General features: G+C 35.7%; 1 protein-coding gene and 1 non-coding gene across 8 annotated transcripts in view; both read left to right on the forward strand.

Annotated features, from left to right (window-relative positions):
* The window catches only part of Inpp4b (inositol polyphosphate-4-phosphatase type II B), a 765,962-nt gene that overhangs the window by 557,015 nt on the left and 186,233 nt on the right, over positions 1-22,714 (forward strand). For all 7 annotated transcript variants that reach the window (XM_063260829.1, XM_063260831.1, XM_063260834.1 and 4 more), the window contains one exon: positions 7,572-7,680. In XM_063260829.1, coding sequence (XP_063116899.1) covers positions 7,572-7,680 — 109 coding nt within the window. The remainder of the gene's footprint in view (positions 1-7,571; positions 7,681-22,714) is intronic.
* LOC111753642 (U4 spliceosomal RNA) lies at positions 14,538-14,682 on the forward strand. Its single transcript, XR_002788431.2, has one exon. It is a non-coding gene; the product is annotated as a U4 spliceosomal RNA (small nuclear RNA).

Consider the following 22,714-nt stretch of genomic DNA (forward strand, 5'->3'; position numbering starts at 1 on the left):
AAAAAAAAAGTATCTCAGTTTACAGAAAAGATGATTTACAGAAACGTTTTGGAGAAATCTACACAAGTGAGAACTTAATGGCTGATGGAATGAGGTCATGAGGAAGCTGATACTGTGGGTTATGTGGTCACTGATGAATGACAGTGTCATCAAGCTAGGTGGACTGGAGTGCTACAGTATGAAATCACATCGAACTGTATGTTCAAATATTTGATAATGGTCTTTAGCATACTTCTACCAAACAAGCAGCAGTGATTATCAAATTCGCCTTTTATTTTATACTTCTTTCTGGAAAATGAAAGAACATGTTTTAACAGAGACTGAAAACTCAACTTCAGTGGTGATAACTTACTTCCTTGGTTTTAACCAGTTACTTAAACTCTCTGTCAGTTTTCTCAAGTGTAAAATAGAAACAATGGAAGTTGTAATAGATGGTAGTAAATCAAGTTTTATATTTGTGTATATAACATTTTAGACAGATTTTGAATTGCAGTTAAATTTAGAGATTTGTGGTGTCTGATTTGGATGTCTAGCTGAATTACACAGAACATTTTACAAGTTAATGATACAAGGTTGGTTAAGCCCTGGTATTTCACTGGTGAGTTATTTGGACGTAGTCTGTGTAATGTAGTGTACATTTTTTATTCTTACCCTTATTAAATTATATCTACTCATATTTGATTAATAAGCCTTGCATATTTAGAGAACTGACTTTGCAAATAATAGCAGACAGGATGACCCAATGAAAGACTATTTCTCTAAAAAAGCAACCAAGCAGAACTCGCATTATGATATTATATACTGACAAATGAAATAATCTCTAAGTATTTTTGAGTATCTCCAGGCCATTTCTAGTTTTTCATCCTCATTTGTTATCTAAATTAAAAGCAACAAATAAAATATCCACCACAATTGGTATCTAAGCCATCAATAGAAAAAAATTTAAAATAAATTCTTCTGATAAAAATTAATACATTTCATTTTCATAGAACATCAGATGCAAATATAAAATATGGATTCGTTTAATATTATAACAGTATTTTGTATGTTGTAGATATACAAGAGCAAAGTCTTATATTTTGCTATGAAATGAGATACACTCAAATCCTTTTTATCATGGAGAAAGAGTTTAGTTCTAATTTACAGCCAGTAAGTTTATTTTTTAAGTCACCATTGTAATTTGTAAAATGAAAAAATTTTTTGGAACTTTGTATTATTAATAGCACAAGTAACTTTAAAATTATGTGTTCTGTGTATATTAGCTCTATAACCATGATTTCATATTATAACCCTATTCTGTTATATATACACATGATTGGATGATCAGAGCTTGACACAGAGCTTATGTGAAGGGCAAGGAGAGACAGAATAGGTGACTTAAGCTCTGTCAGTTGAGTTTTTCTTATGATTCATTAAGATGTTTCTGCTAATGAGTTTAACTGTGCTCCAGGATATGCAGCGCTGGCCTGGAAAGGTCACAGAAAATAAAATCAAAGATACAACACACAAAAAAAGAACAGAGCTATTTTCATCTCTTTCCAGTTTTTAATTTAGGCTTACAACCTATATAGTTCCTGCCTTGAACATTCCTGTTAACACACACACACACACACACACACACACACACACACACACACACACTGATTTTTTTGTTAGTTTGTTTCTTTGCTTTTTAGGTATTTCAGATAGGGATCTGTGAGTTGCACTGAAAGAGATTTAAGTAATGCATGTTTTAAAATAAAGCAAAACTATTTGCTATCATAAAGCTGCGATTGTAATTAGGTTCAGTAGGAGCAGCAGACCTCTTGGATCCTTCCTCTTCTAATTGCTGCACTGAGGGAAAGCTCAGTAAAGGGGTGTTAGAGTTCCTTCAAGAGTTTGTGCACATCATCCCATGGATGAAGCATTATTGCCTTCAGTTACTTCAGGGAATGGTGTCAAATTGCTTCAACTCTATTGAAAGACATTTCTCTTTAAAATCCTTAATATATTATGAATGTTATAAAATGTCCAAGGGATTTGCAAGCCACTTTAAAGTCAGGGTTTATGCATCTTCCTTATACTATGAGATCACTATGTCTACAGTTTCTTCCCCTTGGCAGTACTTTACAATTGAAAGAATTTTAAAGAGATCTTTTGCAAAAACAGAATCATCTCATTTCTACTATTAAATGACTTTTTTAAAGTCTACAAAGGAAATCTACTCTAAAATCTCAAACCAACTTCGTATCTTATTTGAAGAGACTCAAAGACTTAAGTTCTAATTTTCCTTGGCATTGAACATTTAGCCATTTGCACAAAGACAATTTTTAAGATACCATAAAATGTCAAAGAAGGAAGACACAGTTTTTCGAAGGCATGTAAAGGACCTTTAAACTGGTCCTTTCCTTAAATTTTCTGTAAAACATTCCCACCTTGATTTTTATGATTGTCTCTTGATATCAAAGTGTGATTTACATAACTAGGGGCTATTAAAATCATGAAGATGCATAATTTAAAGAGTTGAATAAACCAGAGGTATTTTTAAAAGGATAATATAAATTCAAACTTTTACATTTTGCCTTGGAAATAAAATTTTGTTTCTTTATCATTTTGTATATTTGTTTTTAGAGGAAAACAACTGCAATTAATAACTTTAAGGGAGTACAACTGCCCAGCTAAGAATGGACATGATTCTTTAAGTGTGTGCCATTTCTCATTAACTAAAGAGACTGGAAAATAAATCACACTAATAGATCAGTCTATTACTGTTGTAGTAAATGCCAATGGAATTCAAGCCTGAAGGAACCGAGGCTATAAACCTATCTATTCTAACTTTAGATATTAGTAACTAGAATTATAAAGTGACACTTGGAAAATATTGACTTCCTTAGATAATAAATTTGTTATTTTGTAGAAAATTTTGGATAATAAATTTGTTATTTTGGCAGAGTGGTAGAGCGCTTCATCAGAGAGAGAGAGAGAGAGAGAGAGAGAGAGAGAGAGAGATGGATGAGAGAGAAGGAGAGGGAGAGAGATGGGGAGAGAGAGAGGGATAGAAGGAAGAAATTATAGGGAGGAAGGAAAATATTATTTCTTGCTAGAATGTTCAGAGAGGACTCAGTTCAAGGTAGAAACTGAGTTTAATGATAAAACAGAGTGGAATTCCAGTGAAGAAACTGGGGGAAGTGGAGACAGAAAAAAATCTAAAGCAGAGAACATATGGATAAAAATGTAAAGATTTCAAAGTACAATGAAGCATTCAAAAAATATAAAACCTTCACTGTGGCCAGATAACTTGGTCATTCATTAAAAAGTGAGCATTTCCTTTGTGCTGAGCACTAAGGATACCCTGTTAAACATGATTATAATAACTTCCATTTTCTCACAGTGTATGAAAATGCCCAAATGATGCAACCGAGGAAGAATTGGTATCTGATCCTGTAGGTCTTGTACATGAGTTAAGATCCCTGAATAACCTTCTACCAATATCTGAAATTTATAATGAGATTCAAATATGACTCTCCCTTCACAGGAGCCTTGATTAACTGGCAACCCATATAAAAATGAACATCTACCTTGTAGATCTAGGGAGGCTCATATCAAAGAAGAAGGTGTAAACTTGGCAAGAAATAAAGATAGGTCCCCGGGAAGGTAAAACTCATCAACATGGATAAGAATTAAGAATTTGGAAGTAGGAATGTTAGAAGCGATCAGATACAATGATGAAGGAGACAGAAGAATTGCAGGTGTACCTGAGACGCCCCTGGGAGGCTTCATGCAGCGTATTGTCTGCAGTGGGCACAGGAGCAAGGGAGGAAGAGAAGGATGCAAACAAGAAAACGAATCACACTTAACTAACTGGGTGACATTTAATACATTAGGAAAACTTACACGATGAATTACTTCATTTGAAAGAAGCCAGAAGGGGCCAGGAGGCTTAGTGAAAGGCCACTATAGGCCTTAGAGAAAGTACCATTTATTAAGCTTAAAAAGGGATAAGTTGATAAATAGAAAATAGGAAGGAAAAAATTAAAAGCAAGGAATTTACAAAAAGCTTGTTAGTACCTTTAAGAATTTTATCCGAGAGACTTTCAATAAACACAGTATACTTCTTTTGGATTTAAGAATTGATCAGCTTTTATGATCAGGAGAGATGATTCAGGCAACTTCTTTCTCTTCACTTACCTGCTGATTTAGGGTCTCTGAGGATTTAGGTTCCAGTAAGAAGGATGAAAAGAGAAAGATTCTATTCCTAGAAGGCAGCTTTGAATATGGATAATCTGAGGAGGTAGATTCACCGTGAAGCTAAAAGCACCTGTGTCGCACACCTCCCCTTTGCATGGCTCCCTTACAAGACACTGCAAGGAGCCCTAGCAACATGTGTGAAGACATGTCCCTAGCAAAACGAAGTTTTTTAAACCCCCAGCAGAGAAGAGTTCTGTCTCTTCCTTCTCAGATTGCCCCTCCTCATCTTTCCTTTCTTCTTGTGTGTGCTGCAGAAATCATAAGCTTCTTTTTTTTTTTTGGTCTTTTTCCTTTTTATTGGTACCGGGGATCGAACTCACGACTGCCTGCTTCCAAGGCAGGCGCTTATGCCGCTGAGCTAAATCCCCAGCCCCTCATAAGCTTCTTTGAATCTTGGAGGGGTTGGGGTGGCGGGCTATAGGCAGTTGTTTCAAGAAAGTGAATTAGGAATACATTTAATGTGGACTTGGATCTATCTATCATCTATCATCTATCATCTATCATCTATCAATCATCTGTCTGTGTTTTTAAAAACAGCTGTATTATGTATCTTAGATACTTTCTTTGTTGCTGAGACAAAATACCTGACACCCAAAGTTAACGGAGGAAAGGTTTATTAAGACTGCAGTTTCAGTTCATAGTTGATTGGCCAAAAGGCAAAGTGGCATGACAGTGGGGTATCACAGAGGAGAACCAGTCTGTGACAAGGACAAGGTAGAGCAGACAGAAGGCAGCCAGCAGCAAGGGACAAGTGATAAATAGTGATCAACTACAGCCTGTTTCTGTGTCTTACATTTTATCCAGGCTACCCTCCCACCCTTAGTCCTAACATTACACCATGAATCAATCCCAGCATCACCAACTTGATCCAAGGATCACACAACCTAGATCTAGACACCTCTAAAAATCCCTGCCTGTGACCACATGAGACTTTGAGGGGGCATCTGGATACAAGCCATAATATCATGTGTATTTGGTAGACAAAAATTACATATATTTAATGTATACAATTGATACGTTGAACATAGGCATGGAGCCATGAAATCATGACCACAACCAAGGCAATAGATAGATCCATCACCTCTGAAAGTGTCCTTACATCTCCTTGGGACTTGCTATTTTTGTATTAAAAAGACAGCATAAGATCTATGATCTTTATGGAACTTTAAGTAAACAATATTATACAACTGCTACATAGAATTTGTTCATCTCACATAGCTAAAGCTTCATGACCTTTTAATATGAACTGCCCATTTCCCACTGCCTCTCTCCTTGATTGACACCATTATATTCTCCAATTCTGTGAGTCTGACCATTTTATATTTCTCATATGTAGTAAATAGAACATGTATTTATCTTTCTCTGACAAGCTTATTTCACTCAGCATAGTATCCTCCAGGTTCTTCCATGTTAAATGTCACCATTTTTTTCTTTTTAAGATTAAGTAGTAATTCTGGTCACTCTTGTTTATTTTTGGAGCTGCTGGTCACCCAGGTTTTGACATAAATGTGACAGGTCAATTGCAGTGACATGCTGATTTGTCATTTTGCACTTAGTTTAAATTAACAGAGAAATTGATTCAACTGAGAAGACTAAGCCCCAGTATCATTTTCAATCTCAAACTGAAATGCCTGTCTTGATGCAGAAACGAGTAAAAGTTAAAAATCGCCTTCTGTGGTGAGATTTACTTCTTATGGAGAAAATAATTATAATTACTGAATAATGGCATTTTTAACTACTTTACTTTCAGCTCCATTTTTATAGCTGAGTTAACTGAGATGTAAAGAAGTTAAATAACTTTCTCAGTGTCCTACAACTTTTAAGTAGTAGAGCTGGGACCCAGACCAAGGGGCTCAGGATTTAGCTTCTGATTGAAATCCTAGGGAAACACTGATCTCCTTCCCTGATGAGAAGTCATAGGTGTAAGGACATTTTACTGGAAAGTGGGTAACTTTTCCTGAACCTCAAATTTCTTAATTCGATACATAAAAATAGACCAGAATTGTAACTTTGAAGTGGCCTCATGACTCTGAGCTAGCCATGTGCATTCCCATGAAGTAAGGCAGGTTTACGTGTACAGTCTACATATACCCAAAGTCACTGTGCAACCCTTTCTTATTATGGGCGAAATTTGTGGATTATGACATATTTAAATCTCTTACAAATCTAGTATTCTGCTATCATTTAAAAAGGTGTCTTCTACCTTATTAATGACTTTTCAATGGCAAAATTTTACTATAATAGAGATCTGTTAATTAATTATCATATGCCCTATTTATGGATTGGAGAGTGTTGTGTTTCTCCTGAGCTTGAGTGTTTGACGTGCTACTAAAGTCTTTCATTTGAAGACATATTGTTTTGTTGTGTTATGTTTTATTGTGGTGTGTTGTTTTAAACAAAGATCATTTGGATATATGTATGGATTGAACATCTCTGAAAAAGATACGGTTTTTACTTGAGGCTGACAAAATAATTCATGTTTTCTAGGAAAATGAGATCCAGAAAACAACCAGTATTTCAGTACCAAAATCAATTTGTAAAGGATCTACTTTGAAATTAGATTTCTCAATAACATGTAGTTTAACAAGAGGACATTCATGATGTCTTCCTCCTTATGAGGATGCTTTTCATTAGGATGTAAAAATGATGACATGTTTTGAATCATATGGTTAATATGTATGAAACCTGAAGGCTTTTAAGATCAAAGGATTGCATTTCAATTTAAATGTATGGATGTTTTATTATTAAAATGAAGTGTCTGACTGAAAGATAAACTAAAAGCCATTTTGTTCATGTTTCATATATCCTCTGAAGAAATTACAAACATATGCACTTGAAATTGTATAAGACATATACAAGCAGGAAATGACTTACACAGATTTTTTAAATGCCCTAGTATTGTTCTGCCCTTGAGCCAAAATGCATTATTTTGATTTTTCTCCCTGTAAAACGTGGTTGAAGGATTGTTCATTATTGTTGAATTTCAATATGATTGCAAATTAAATGATGCAAAACTCAATAAAGTAAAATACACAAAAGACCAATTAACATGTTATCTCAGTAAGTAGAGAGAGGGCTGGGAAAACACACTGTTCTACACTGTGGCATATAATTAAGATGTAGTCATAAATCAGGAAAATATTATAACTTCTTGAGGTGCACAGGTGGCTTTTAGGAAGATCGATTAGCTCGTCGTACCCCCTGGAGATGAGACTTAATAGTTACTCTTACCAATTTAAACAGAATAACTTTTCCAACTTCCTCAGTAGGTGTGCCTCAGTGCCAACAGCATGCGGGAGCCCATGTTTGCAAAGTGTTCATCTCCTTGTTTGTTCCCGTTGCAGATGCTCTGTATGATGTCATCACGGTGGGAGCCCCAGCTGCCCATTTTCAGGGATTTAAGAATGGTGGTCTTCGGAAACTGCTCCACAGATTTGAAACAGAGAGAAGAAAGTAAGTAAAGGCAGCAAGGAAATGCACATTATCTTAATGCTACTATTTTCCCTTTGAATGAATGTTTAGGCAAGGTTAGGATAAAGAACACTGGTCCAGCACAATGAATACTTCTTGACATCTGTAAGTCATTAGATCACTTAAAGTTATTGTATTTCTCTGAACTACTTGAGAAGAAAGGAGAATAAGCAAAAATCCCTACACAGGATGTGCTTTGAGCAGTACTGTGCTGGCAGACTTTGTGTTGAAAGCCATACTACTAAGAGGTGATATTCTAGAAGCAGTTGTTGCTCACTCAAGGAAGTGTTCAGCGTGTAGCTTCTTAACATCATCCAATTTAATATGAAGACACAGACTCTTAATGTAAAGTGTAGGGCCTGTTTTATAACTTTGACCCTACTAGTGATTTCTAGTGTGCCTAGTGTGCCACATAAGTGTCTCATCTTTTAACTGTGCCATTTGTAAAGGAGTTATCTGTATGGAACACTGTCCATTAAGTAACGAGAAAACTTTCTGTTCTTTAGCACAAAAACCAAAGCACTGTTGCTGTATGTAATTCTATTATTCTCTTCCTCAGTTTGTGGCTTTAGTACTTGTAAGTATTGCCCTACACAGTGCTTACATCCATTCTTTATCCGTGTTCCATTCCCTGTCCGGATGACCTTACCCTCTACTGTGCTTGGCTATGACTGCTCTCAGTGTGAACCGTAATGAGCATTATCCGGCTGTGAAGAGTAACTTCCATTTTCCAATAGTTACACTATTTAGAACCCAAATTTTGAGCATCAGGAAAAAAGAATTATTGTGATTCATAGTTGGTTTAAAATTGTATTAGAATATCTATTTGATCAAGAAAAGCTGAACTTTTTAAAGTTTGATCACATTTGTTACCTATGACATTTGCTTTTCTTGATGCCCAGATGTTCAGTAGGAAAACACTTAAAGTAATTTAGAATTGAATAACTGACATGCTCTCTCATAAATATATAACTAGGTATGGCTTTTCTTTCTCTTTTTCTTAAAGTATTGAATTTGGAACAATTTTATTGACTCAACTGCAGTTCTCATTTGTGTTTCTATTTTTTGTTTTGTGGGGTAAGGTTTACATTTCTATGGAATTGTGTTACATGTGTTAATTATCATTATCCTGAGCAGATTATCACTATCATAATCATCATGGAACTGTTCCATCACCACAAAGAACTCTCAGCTACCTCTTAATTTTTACCCTTTCCCCAAAACTTCTTGCTCTAAAAAATGTTTCTGTTGCCTTCCTGCAGTGGTGAGTGGAAATCAGAGTTCTGGAAATAGTCTCTGCCAGGAAGAGGAATCTCCAATTTACTTCCTGGGAATCACAGTCATTTTAAACTAAAGACAACACCAGGAAAAGCATCTTTCTCTTAACTGAAGTGGGAGTGGGTAGAGAAGACAGGTTGCATGGACTGTACTAGATAAGCACTTCTCACTGACATGCTTATGTCATCTTTGATTAGAGGAGGTACATGAACTCTCTGTAGTCCTCACTCACAGAGCAGCTGATTAAAAGATACAGGTTCCATGGTGTCAGTCTTCTCCCAGTCCTGTGTGTGTGTGTGTGTGTGTGTGTGTGTGTGTGTGTGCTGTCCATTACTTTTTTTTGTTGAAGTAGGGTCTCTCTAACTCATTGCATTGCTCTTTCTGGGGCTCAACTCACAGTTCTCCAGTTTCACCTCAAACATGGCTGGGATTTCAAGCATGTGCCACCACACCTGGCTTTGGATGTCGTGCTGTTGTCATTGTTGTTGATGCTGACATTTTGCTGCAGTCAGGGCTTCTCTGGAAGGAGGCAAGAAGACAAGGAGGCAAGACACATGGACCTCATTTTCATGTCATTTCTTTCTTACCTGCTTCCTTCACCTCTTAGAGTCATTTGACATGACGCTTATAGTTAGTGCGGAGTGTTTTCTTGTGGTTAGCATAAGGGAATCGGTTGTTTATTCTAACTTGTCTACAACTGGAAATCTTTGCCTTGAGAATTCACTTAATTATTTTTTTGTTTGTTTTTCAATCAAATTTTGAAGTGGAGGGCCCGAGGGTGTAGCTCAGTGGCTCAGTGCCTGCCTGCCAAGTGCAAGGCCCCAAGTTCAATTCCTAGTTCCACTCTCCACCAAAAGTAACAAACTTTAAAGTAGATAGCATAATAAGAAGCCTAAACTCTTCGCTGGGAATTGAATGAACCTAAAATTCACCTAAAATTGAATGAACATAAAGCATTATTATGTTAGGTGACACATGGAGAATAATCATATAATTTCATAAAATATCAAGATATGCTATTGGCAAAGATAAATGTTAAGTTGTTTAACTGTACCTTGAGTAATATTTCTCAAGTTTTAATGTCTGTATAAATATCTTCATTCTTCACTTCTGTTACTGCTTACTGGGTTGTTACATATAAAACACACCCATACTTATGGGTTTAGGATCAAATTTAAGTTAAAGCTAAAAGGAAAATGTAACCAGGGCTTATAATTACTGATTATGGTAGGTTTTTTATTATATGTTACATATCCAATTTATTTATTATTTGTGAAATGTAATAGAATATTTTAAAATTAACTTAGTGTGGCTCCAGAGGGAAGTGTGTAGGTCCGCTATCACCGCTGAGGCCACATACACATGAATTTCACACTGGCCTGTCTACTAAAAGCTATCCTAAGGAAAGAATGAATTTCTAAACAAATATCACATTGTGATAGTATTTCTTTCCACAGATGGTTTAAGCAACAAATTTTGAGTTTGTCAGTCAAAACCAATGTAGAGAAGTAAATCTTACTATAAAGTTTGTATCTTGGTTTTTAAAGTAAGCAATTCATTTTGCAATGAAGAACATCACCTTACATGAAGGAAATTCTCTTTGTCTCTTTTTTCTTTTGAAATACCCACTGCTCTCAAAGAATAGTCACATCTTTTAGGCAACATTTTTTGGAGAAACTAGCACTGTCATTGTATTATTTCATCTTATTTATTTTCTTCTCACCTGAGCCACTGAGAAGTGTTGTGATTTACATTTCTGTTCCTCAGTGACCTAGTTCTTGATGAACACCTTGAGCACATAATGAAAAAGTTTATTTAGCATAAAAAGAATATTGCTCGTAGCATTCTATAATGCAAGTCATATCATGTACAAATGTACTTTTAAAAGTTTCAAGGTAATTACAAAAATCGATCTTCTAAAAGCACAAATGCCTGAGTGTATTACTCCTTTATTCAGAAATTTTAAGTGAAGTCTATGCTTATCTACCAAATGTTGAAGGCTTCTGTGATTTCTCAACCTTCTGTCTTTGTCATCCACTTCTCCTGTAGTTGCTTTTCAAATGCTATGGAACTATTTCCTAAAGGGCGTTTCACATTTTCACCACTAGGTCTTTTCTTGTTCTGTTGCATTTCATGAGAAATTCCACTGCTCTCCTCATTTGCCTACCATTTTCCTTTTTTGTCAAGACCATCTATATAATCCAGTTCTAAATCTTACAAACGGTCTTCTCTGATTCCATGATCATCATTAAGCTTTCCTTATTTCTCAAGATGGCTTGCTCCCCTGCCATCTTTATTTTCATAATAGTCCTACTAGATCCCAGTAATGGTGAATGACATTTTCCCTTACTTCATATTTTCATAATTGATGGTCTTCTTGTTGAGCAAGAGATGATGATTTTGAAATTTGGCTTTTCCACAGTGGCCTGTAGAGCACTTTGAGTACCACATATAATAAAGTTCCATAGGTCCTGGAATTCACATATAAACCAGGTGTGAATAGTCTCTCAAAACAAGTGTTGGAAACCACTTGTTGGGGGAAAAAAATTCTCCCAAAAATTTAAACTGCAGAGAGATCAGTACAACACACAGTAAAGCAGAGGTTCTCAGCATTGTCTGCAAATCAAATTACTTTTAAAGTAAATATTTTACTCATAACACAGTATGACCCTAGACAAATCACATCATAGACATTCAGAAGGCAGCCCAGGCACTGGTACTTTAAAAGCTTCCCAGATGAGTCTAGTGTGCATCCACAGGGCTGTGAGAAAGCAGCTGTAGCATGTGGACAGTAGAAACAGGAGGAGGTACTCTTAGTTACTTTGTGTTCCTGAGATAAAATGACCTACACACAAAATTAAAGAAAGAAAGGTTTGTTTCAGATCACGGTTTGTAGCAAGTTCAGTCCATAGTTGGTTGACTCCAAGGCCGAGCAGAATGACAGAGGACAAACAGGCCATGGCAGTACAGGTAGGAAGGAACCAGCAGTGAGCTTGCCTTCTTTCTGTCCTTTGTATTTTATCCAAGTTGCGAACCTATGGGTTGGTACCAGCCACATGCAGGTTGGGGCTTCTCTTCTGTAAATCCATTTGGCCACACCTAGAGCTATGCTAGACCAATTAGTAGATTAATCCAATACCACACACCCTTAATCCAATCACCACACACTCATGATCCAGCCACTTCTCAAAAGCCCCATCTATGAGGACATAGGCGTTTGTGAGGATATCTAGGTACAAGCCATTCCAGGTACCCAGGAGAATTTGATTTGAAACTATACAGACTTAGAGGAAAGAAAGTCTTTGGAAAATATACTTATTGAAGTACAGAAGAAAAGTTTTGTAACTCACTGCCAATTTTTGTGTAAAAACATACTCATTAGACAGTTACAAAATGAAATGAAATAGGAAAAGAAAGTTATAAGAATTTTGATCCACAATAGCTTGGGTTTTGGAAACAAAATCAAACATATTGCAGAAGTTTTCAGGCTACAAACTGGAGATTTTATAGGAGAAACAAAATGCTAGATACATATATTTCTCAAGGACTGAACTCAGGTGATTTGTAACCCATGGATTGACTTGTGACAGCAAACATCTACTTGTACTGGGGATCAATGATTTACCAAGATGCTATGTGTGAAAGTCTAGAGATACAAACAGACTCAGCATCATTTAAAATAAAAGGGAAATTATCACTACCACATATATTTTGCTCTCTTTGCACATAATAATTTCATCCAGAAGACCAGATTTTGCCAGGACTGTCACTAAGTGGCATCATGATCTGAAAGCATGACCCTTCCATTAAGATAAAAGCATTCTTTGTAAAGAAGGATAAAGGTCAGTTGAGGGATTTGTTAACTTCCTGTTAATATTTTAATTACTTGCAATGCACTAAATTGGAATAAACTCAGAGCCAATGCCAGCGAGTGATTTCAGGGTTAAATGCCTGGCTGACTGATTACCCCAGTATCCCACTACCACCCATGCTACAGATCCCAAAACCAATATTAGTTACCCACCAATTTCAAGTCAAAGTGAAAAAAAAATCAGTCTTAAGGAAGAAGAACTAAAATTCCACCAATAGGAATGTTTTAGGTTCTACTTAAAGTTACAAAAATTGTGGGCCATATTAGAATTTGAGAGAATCTTATGCAGAAAGTAAAACAGTGTTTTAATCTGTTCTTGCTGTGTCTGTAACAGCATACTTTAGCTAGGTCATTTATAAACCACAGAATTTTATTGCTTACAGTTCTGGAGGCTGGAAAATCCAAGAGCAACATGCTAAGAGATTGAGAGTGTGGTGAAGGCTTATTTCTCATCTAGTGGCAGGACAAGGCAGTCCTCTGAATCTTCACTCACAGGAACATCTCATTCATAGGGGTAAAACTCTCCCACACTAATCACCTTCTAAATCAAGGTTCTACCTTGTGCTATCATCATCTTGGTGATTAAGGAGAACTCAAGAACTCAAGACATAGCTAAAAGTTACACATAGAGTTAAGTCTTACCCTCCGTGAGATCAGTGATTTTATACTCACAAGAGAAAAAACTCTGGAACTGAAAAATTTCCTCATGATTGGAAGACAGCATGCAAGTAGATTATTTCCTCATTCTCTATTATTATTAGGAGGCTTCTTGGGCAAAAAGAGGAAACTGTAAGCCACAGGCTGGTTCTTTCTCTCTCAGAGAACCTGCCTGTGGCTTACAATTAACAGGAATGGAATAAATCTGAAACAGGGGAACTGGATACAAAACTTCTACTGCTACCTTTGAAATGAGTTTTGCAGACAGAATCACTAACCACTATGTAGCCTGATGGAGACAAAATATAAATAAAGGTTTTTAGTAGTCTACACAAAATGTTGAGAAGCTTTTCTAACTCTTCTCTATGCCTACTGTAGTACAGATAAACTAGTTAGTAGCAGAAGTACTTGTTTTGAAACCTTTTGCTTCTATGCTCAGATATAAATTTTCTTATCATTTTTATATAAATAAGTACAATTCAAATGGAAATGTGATGTGATTGGGGCAAAGAAAATATTATTCTCCTTAGTTGGAGGTCTTTTTCTGTCTCTCAGTTGGTGTATTGCTCACACACAGTGGTCTTATAACTCATTGATAGAGCCACTTGGAGTCTGAGATGCTAATTCTGCTTAGTATTTTGTATGAATCCATAGGCATTGTCACCTATACTTTAAAATTAATATTTGATCTTTTAATCATAAATATTATAATGATTTTATGGATATATTTCAAATTTCTATAGAAATGTAGGAAGAAATTAAAAGCATCCCTAACCTTTCTCCCCAGCATAACAGTTACTGGCAGCATATTGGTATATCCTCTTTCAGTCTTTTTTGCACATATAATCTATAACTATACGCTTTTCCTATTATAGATTCAAAATTGCAAAAGTGCCCATGTAAATAATTCTTGAAAGATGTGTTTTATTTAACATAAACACAATATTCTTTACTTTTAAAACCATGTATTTGTGTCTCTTTGGAAGCCATATCCAATATACCACAGCTAAGCCGCTTAAAAATATCAGTCTCTAGCTTTGTGCAGCAGCAGTGTCATAGCCAATGAGGTTTATCAGAGGTGCGGTTATTGCTAATTGAAAAATATCAATCTCAGAGTCAAAGCTAAAATGCATCTCACATTTGCTTTCATATACAGATTTTGTTTTCCTTTCAAAAGAATACTTTCTGTCATAACATTTTTTAAAACTGGTATAATTAAATCACATAGGCATAATGGAAATAAAAATAAATTTAAAATCTCTGATATTTCTTCGTTTTTTTTTTCTGTTTTGAACCATGTCCAATTGTGCTATGACATTTTGAAGGAGATGGCAATTTAATTTTTGTGTTGATTATAATTTGATTCCTTGGGGATATATTTTCTTCCTCCTGAGAGTTGGCTCCCGTTGGCCACTTGTGGCTTCAAGTTTAGTTCTTATTTTAGCAAACAGTAGTGAGGTTTGCCAAATCTGTGCACCATTCTTTTCCTCTCCAAGAAGACATTTTTGTATGCAGCTCTTTATAAATAACACCATGTCTTCAAGAAGAAATGAGTTGTATCTCTCACCTACAGCTTGGGATAGGGAAATAAATGTTTTTAATTGAATAACCTCATGAGATTTGGCCATGCTGTACAGAGTGAAACTGAGGCTTACAAAGCATTGAACATGTGGTACAACCTTTTTTTTCTTTCTGTACTGGTAATTGAATTCAGGACCTCACACTTGCCAGGCATCTGCTGTACCACTATGCTATATTCCCAGCCCAGTAGGGTGCAAGTTGATGGAAGGATTTTTGCTAAATTGCATATGACCCTAATGAATTTATAATGTAGCTTTTTTCTTTGTTCTTTTCTTAGTTGTCCATAAGTATGAAACTTGCTTGTAGCATGAAAATTCAAAAAAAATAACCAAATACAGATGGAAGCCAACCTTTCCAAGCTTCTTTTGCAGAAACAAACTGATCTGAGCAGTTTAATGTACTTTGCCAAAACATTTCTTCTAGAACTGTCAAGTCAAGTTTATAGTAGCTGTTCTTCCTATTTCACAAATTCAAGTCATGAGGGTATAATATTCTTGATTTTCTATCACTCCATCTAATTTTTCTAGACTTAATTCTGAAGCAAGCAGAGACTTTCATCCCAGACAACTCATAAACTCCATCACCTGCCCAGGTTTCACTTCTTGCGCAAATACTTGCTTGCTTCATGCCTTAGTCAGATCACCTTGCCTTTCTGTACCTTACTTTTTACTTCTTGTAAAGTAGAAGTAGCACTGTTCACCCTAAAATACTCTTCTGCAAATGTGAAGAGTAAATATATATCAAGTATTTATTACTCTATTGACACCCAGAGAGGACTTACTAATGTTTGTTACTCTTTATGTAAAACACATAAATGTGATGTTAGCACTTATGTAGATACATAAATATAGTTCAAAATATTATGACAGCTTCTCAATTCAGGGCATATAAAGCTTGTATTTTTCTAAAATCTGTATAGAAGTTTATTACTTGAATGTAAGTAATTAACTAATATGCTACTGCTGGTAGCTTAGATTATTTCTAACTTTTTGTTATGACCACTTATACTTGCAAGACATATTTTTATTCATATGTCTCAGCAAATTTATATTTCTCCTTGATAAATTCTTACAAGTAGAGTTTCTCAGTAATGAGGTAGCTAAGTTTTAGAGATGCTGCAACTTACTCCTCTGTAGAATTGTATTAATATGCATAAATTTCCCACACTGTCTGGAATATTGAGTTGTAGGCACTATCCTGATGTTAGGTCAGGCATGGCAATAAGGACTCATAAGGACGGGGTACACTTCCAGGCACCTTACACGTTGCTTTTTTCCTAGTATATCTTACTTCTATTTCCATATATCTGAAAGTGAACTTATGAAACCTTATTCAACCTTTGACCCTCATATTGTTCCTGTTTCTTAATAAAAAGCATCACCACCACTAAGGTATTCCATTTAGAAATCTAGAAATTCTTGACAATTTTATCTCCTTTCCTTCTACTTCAACTAGAAAAGAGAGTGAGAGACAGACAGACAGAAAAGAAAGAAGAGGATTTTATCCTCATTTATTTCTCTAGAAACCTTTCAATAATGAATTACAGGATAAAGTAATTCTAACCTCATGTATACTAATTTGTCTCATTCATACTAATAGTTCAACTTACTTCATTGAAAATAAAGTTTACTTGTTTCTATTTTTAGGAATATTTTGATTTTTCTGTCTAATACTGAGTAAATAATTTGAAGATAATGAGACATAGTGTAATAACTATTATTATTTACTTAGTAGTTTGTTATGTAAATTTTATCTTCCTATAAAATAGAAAATGAATATTGAAAAATTAAAACATGAAAACCCTAACTCCTGGAACGTATCTCCTAAGTATTCCGCTGCCAGCTGTCTGAATCACTTTTCTTCCTTGCAGGCTGGTTCTTGTCCAACCCATTTCCTCATTTTGGCCAGAGTAATATTTCTAAAGGGCATTCCTAATTTGTGATTTCATAATTTAAATGTATCTTATCTCTATCTTGCATAATGTATATAAATCCTCCTTTATAGACAGAGAATATATTCCAAGACTCCCAGTGATTTTCTGAAATCATACATAATACCATACCCTACCCTATTTTATATAGACATCTTTACCTATGATATATTTAATTTATACATTATGAACAAGTAAGAGTTTATCTACAATAACATAGAGTAATTATAGCAAAACACTCCAATACTTTGCGGCCATTATTAAGTCCTAGAGAGTTAGTAGGTTTTACTTGAACATCAGCCCTGAAATATAATGGCACTCAAAGTGGTACACAAGATGAGGTGGTTTGAAATGCCCATGCTCAGGTCACACACACAGCAAGGATGCACTGAACAAGGGAGGCTTCACATGCACGCACGACAAAATGGGGCAGGACATGATTTCATCGCTGCTTAGAACAGCACACAGTTTAAAATTTATGATTTTCCTTTTACTTCTGGAATTTTCCACTTAATATTTTTTTAACCACAATTGGGCATAGATAACTGAACCCAAGCAAAGCAAAAGCTCTGATCCATCAGAGTCCTGTACTCATGTTCAATTTGGCTCTGCTTTTGTCTCCAGCTTAATCTGTAGCCTCCTCCGCTGTCATTTCTTCCTCTCACCTCATAGTGAACCAGAGAGAACCTTTTCAGTTGTATTTAGAATTTAGTTCTGCTGGAAGTCTGCCCTGACTCTGCCTCCTCGAGCTTCAGGTGTTCAAGCAACACTCTAGAGAGGTACTTTGAAAGCAGGGATTATGCCTGCCCGTTTTACCCACAGTGCCATGAGAACTAATTTGAGAAGCATGTGCTTCAAGAGTAAAGTTACTGAGGGTGAGTGAGTGAACACAGGGCAAAGACTGAGGGCCCTGGCAGTTAGAGGGTACAACAAAAAAGACCTGTCTGAAGATGCTGGCATGTTCGAATAAAGTCATGGATCGATATTCATGGAATTAGGAATTAGAAACAGCCATGTGTAGAAAATGCTTTGTAGGTTTTTTAAATAACCATTTCTTAGTATTAGAATGGGAGTATTGACTTGCCCCCCCTCCAGAGAGAAAATGTACTTTTACCTGTGCTGAAAGAAGTGACAACTTTTATTTTAAAATGTAGGCAAGTTAATATCTGATTCAATATTAGTAGTGCCATGGTGACTATAACATGTAAAAACTGGTGACCTGCTTCCAACAACCAACCCAAGAGCTTGTGAGACCGAGCATGATCTGAATCTTACTCAGAAAGCACTGAGTGTGTGTGTGTGTGTGTGTGTGTGTGTGTGTGTGTGTGTGTGTGTTGAAAAGAGTACTGTGTGGCAGGCCAGAATTTTGAAAGAGAAAATCTTTGCTTTAAAAATAAATAACTTAATTGCAAATGAAAATATATTTGCTAAATGATTCTAAAATTTATAGTAGTACTAAATTTGGTGAAGGCAGTCATGTCTGAAAAGAAAACATACAGCTGTTTGAATTGTGAGATTCATAAAGCCCTGAACTCACCCTTGCATGGTGTGCTTATTTGTACTGTATGCTGATACTGATGTGCTATAGGTGATTTCTCCTATATATTGATATATTGTTGCTATAGTTGCACTGCTGAAAAGCACAGTTAAAAATCTTTGGATTTTTTTTTTAAGCAAAGTTTTTTTTAAGTAAACAAATCATCACAGTCTCGCAGGAAAATCATTTGAATAGTTTGAATTTGCAATTCAATGTTTTAATTTCACACAGCATTTAAGATGACTCTGGTTTTTGAATACATGGAGAGATCAAAAGAACAAGTTGAGTAGAAGAGCAGGATTTAAAAGTTAAATCTAATAAGCAAATTATAGAAAGAAGCTTTTCCTTATGCTTATTTTTAAAAAAATAAATGTGCAAAGATAACATAGTTGGGGGACTTCTTTTAAGTCAAGAGTTACATTTCTCCTTCACTTCAAACCAAAAACCTGGCTTTGCTAGGTTGCATTGAGGAGAGAAACTGTCTTGAACTGCATGCAAAATGTATAACACAGTTAATTTAGATAACTAATAAAATCTCCTTTACTCGTTTTCTTACATTTTAACTTCCTAAATTACAGTATCAGTCCATGTTTAGTAATTAAATAGGAAACTCATTTACATGCTTAATAACAAGGAACCCTTCTCTCCACAAGCACACACATACACACAAACGTGGAGGTAGGTTAAAATACTCTGACCAGTAATCTCTGCACTTTACTCATTTCGTGGCATGAGCACTTGCAACATTTGATGCACCTGGCTTCCATTTGCCATGACTACAGAGGGACACAGAAGGCAGGGGTGCTGTTGCATTGCTCCATCCCAACCCCAAGCAATACCTTATCACCTGTGCACTCCATGCTTGAATATTAGGCAGTCAAGTCATGAAAAGTACCAATAAAATCTTATAATAATGTTTGAAGTGTACACTCATGTGGGGCCATGTTATAAGCTCTCCAGGGCCCCAGGTGTCCCCCAGGCCTCAGCTTGGATGCACCTGGGTTAAACCATGATACCTTGACTCATCTCTATTCGTAGACATGGAATCCAAAGCTGAGCTTACATACTCAGGTTAAATACTAAGTAATTTCCAGAATAGGTGTAAAGCTCTAAATACTTAATATGATTGTCCCAAAGGAAGGGAAAGCAAAAACAAAAGTCTCCTAAGGTAATTATCAGGACACATATTTCAGAGATTTGAGAATGAAATCTATAGAACTCATTTTTTTCAAAATTATTAATATTTTTAGTACTGACTTTAACATGTATAGATGGTACTTAAGTCATGGAGAAAAATCACACAATTGGCTTACATAGTATGAGGTAGTGTTACTGCAAAATCTTTATTACACTGAATGATTCGATGTCCTGCTAAGGGGCTTGCATTGATAAAGTGGTATTGCCGTGTCACCATCAAACGAGAAAGTGACTTCACTTCAGTGTTAGCACAGACAGAATGGAGATAGACTGCAGACTCATTTAGGAGGGCTTGGCAATTGTTTGATTTTGCATATTTAATAGGAGCAGGAGGTAGGAACAAAATGTCTGTTTCTGTGTAGTTCATCAGATATATAGCACTGCCATTCACTGCATTGCACAGTGGCTCATAAATTCTGGAAACACAGAGCAGCTGAGTATATGTGGGTGAGCAGGAAAGGGCATGTCTTAGTTACTTTTTTACTAGTTGCTGAGACAAAATACCTGATGCCCAAAGTTGGGAAAGGAAAGATTTATTTCTTACGGTTTTTGGAGATTTCAGTCCATACTCACTTGGCTCTAAGGCAGAGTGGCATGGCGGGCCAGAGTTCATGGTGGCTGCAAATAGCAAGGCAGAAACCAGAGAGAGACACACCTTCTTCTTCCATTACTGTATGCTGGCTCCACCCCTAGGCGGGTGTAGCACTGACACCATCAATCCAAGGGCTAGATAGTGAACCAATCACAAATACACAATGCAAACTCATGAGGCCTGGGGGCCTCCGACATAAACCATGACAGGGCAGGAGACTGAGCAGAGAACCAAGGCCTGATCCCAAGCACCCTTTCTGCTACATTGGGTCCTGGCAGCTCTTCCCATCAGGAAGGTGATGATATGGCCAAGTTTATGTCTGAGTGGTGACATGATCATATTTGCATATTTCTGTTGATGGCATGGAAAAAACCAAAGAAAAGAAAACAACCAGATTCTTATAGCAGTAATGGCGAGGGGAAATGGCTAATGATGGAGGTGGGTGTTTAAGCAAACATTCAGCATGATTCAAATCCAGATAGATGGGAGCTTGAAGGAGACTGGCCAGGGTTGGAGGTCTCATAACCTTCTGCTCTATATGGATAAATGCCAAGATACCTGGGAAATGGAATAGAGGAGACAAAGCATTTTTTCCTTTTGCCTTCTTAATCTAAGGTTAGTCATCTTTATTCATTAAGAAAGTTTGGAAAACAAAATCAATTCATTTCATTTGTGCTGCTTTCTTCCTTGAAGTGGCTTCTAAATTTTATAACGTATAAGGAATCTCAGACACCAAAAATTTCACTGATAGTTTTGTTACTGAGGATGAATGATCAGATGGGCCATACATGGAATGACAGAGGCAAAAATCTAGAAAATTAGATTTCTATCTTTAGTCTCAAGTTCTTCCTCCACATTTTTTCACCTTCTTTCAGTTGGAAGATAGATGTTCAGCACAACATATACCCTTAATCAATATACCCAATATATACCCTTAATCAATAATGTTATCTTTTTCCATTAATCTTTATTCTTCCTATTAGTACATATTACGTTTTAAAATCAAGTAATACATTTTATCTAATAAACATTGTTTTAATTAAGAAGATGAAAACTTCAGTTATAGTTTATTTTAATGCTTATGTGCTATAATCCACTATGGTATTATTAAAGATGTTTCACTACTTAGTTATGGCATTACTTTAATCAAATATACAATGTTCAATTCTATAACTAAGAGTTAAGAAAACATAATTAGAAGTTCAAACTGATTATTAATAAAGATCTGAGATTTAACCCTGGTTCTACAACATATGCTGTATGGGTCAAATCACCCAAGCTTCAATTTCTATATCCACATAATAAAATAATATTTCTTCATCAAGAATTTTTAATAAAGAGTAAGTAATGTAAAGTTCTTATCAAGATTAAATAATACAATACAGTTAGTATATTTGCAAAACTATTGTATGGACCCAAAATTATTACCTATTGTAACCGCATAGAAACAAAGATACTTGTACTACCAGGGCCAACTATAAAGAATAAATTACTAACTTCACTAAAGACCATCTTAAAGTATCATCAACTTTTACCACAGGAAACAGTTAAATAGTTCATAGCTGTGCCTTCTGTTTTCTTTTATTCTTTCCCCTGAATCATGATCACCATGTTTAAGGTATCATATGCTAGGAACATTTGTTCTGTTTTTTTGAAACGAGATGCCTTGCATTATAATTTGTCTATCATAAAATGATCTATTATGGGTTACAACTCAGTGAGTTTTAATAAATTTACAGAGTTGTTTAGTCATCCTCACAATAATATTTTAATGTGTTTTCATCACCCCAGAAAGTCAATGGGAAATGCCTTTTTGCTATCAAGGTAACAGTTATGTACCCAGTATATTTGGAAATGGTTTCAGTACTTGCACCGAATTTTATTCCTTGCTTATACACATGAGGATATAAAGTCCAAGATAGAACAGAGAAGTTTTTGAGATTGGAGGAATTCAATGGACCTGGTTTGGGTATTAGCCCATCACACTTTGGTAGTAAAGTGCCTGAAAATTCCAGAATCCAAATGAAGTACAGATGCAGTGGACTTAACTCTTGAGAGTTGGGAAGGAAAACCACAGCAGATATGCTCAGGACAGTGAAACAGGCCATGGGAAGTGGAGAAACATGGTTGAACTTTGTTTATTTAAAAGTCGTATAATAATCTGGGGATTTAGCTCAATGGCATAAGCACCTGCCTGGCAAGTGCAAGGTCGTGAGTTCAATCCTCAATAAAAAAGTCATGTAATAATATCTGAAATGCACTTTTATTAGAGCAAGAGTAGGAGATCTATATATGGAGAGTAGAAGGGTCTTACTGGTTAAGAATTGCAGGTAAAAACTAAAAGACTGCTATAATCAGAACTCACAAATATGT

Source organism: Cavia porcellus, unplaced genomic scaffold (assembly GCF_034190915.1).
Source record: "Cavia porcellus strain 051 isolate PalLab524CR breed Dunkin Hartley unplaced genomic scaffold, mCavPor4.1 scaffold_14, whole genome shotgun sequence".
In the NCBI taxonomy this organism is placed as follows: Eukaryota; Metazoa; Chordata; class Mammalia; order Rodentia; family Caviidae; genus Cavia; species Cavia porcellus.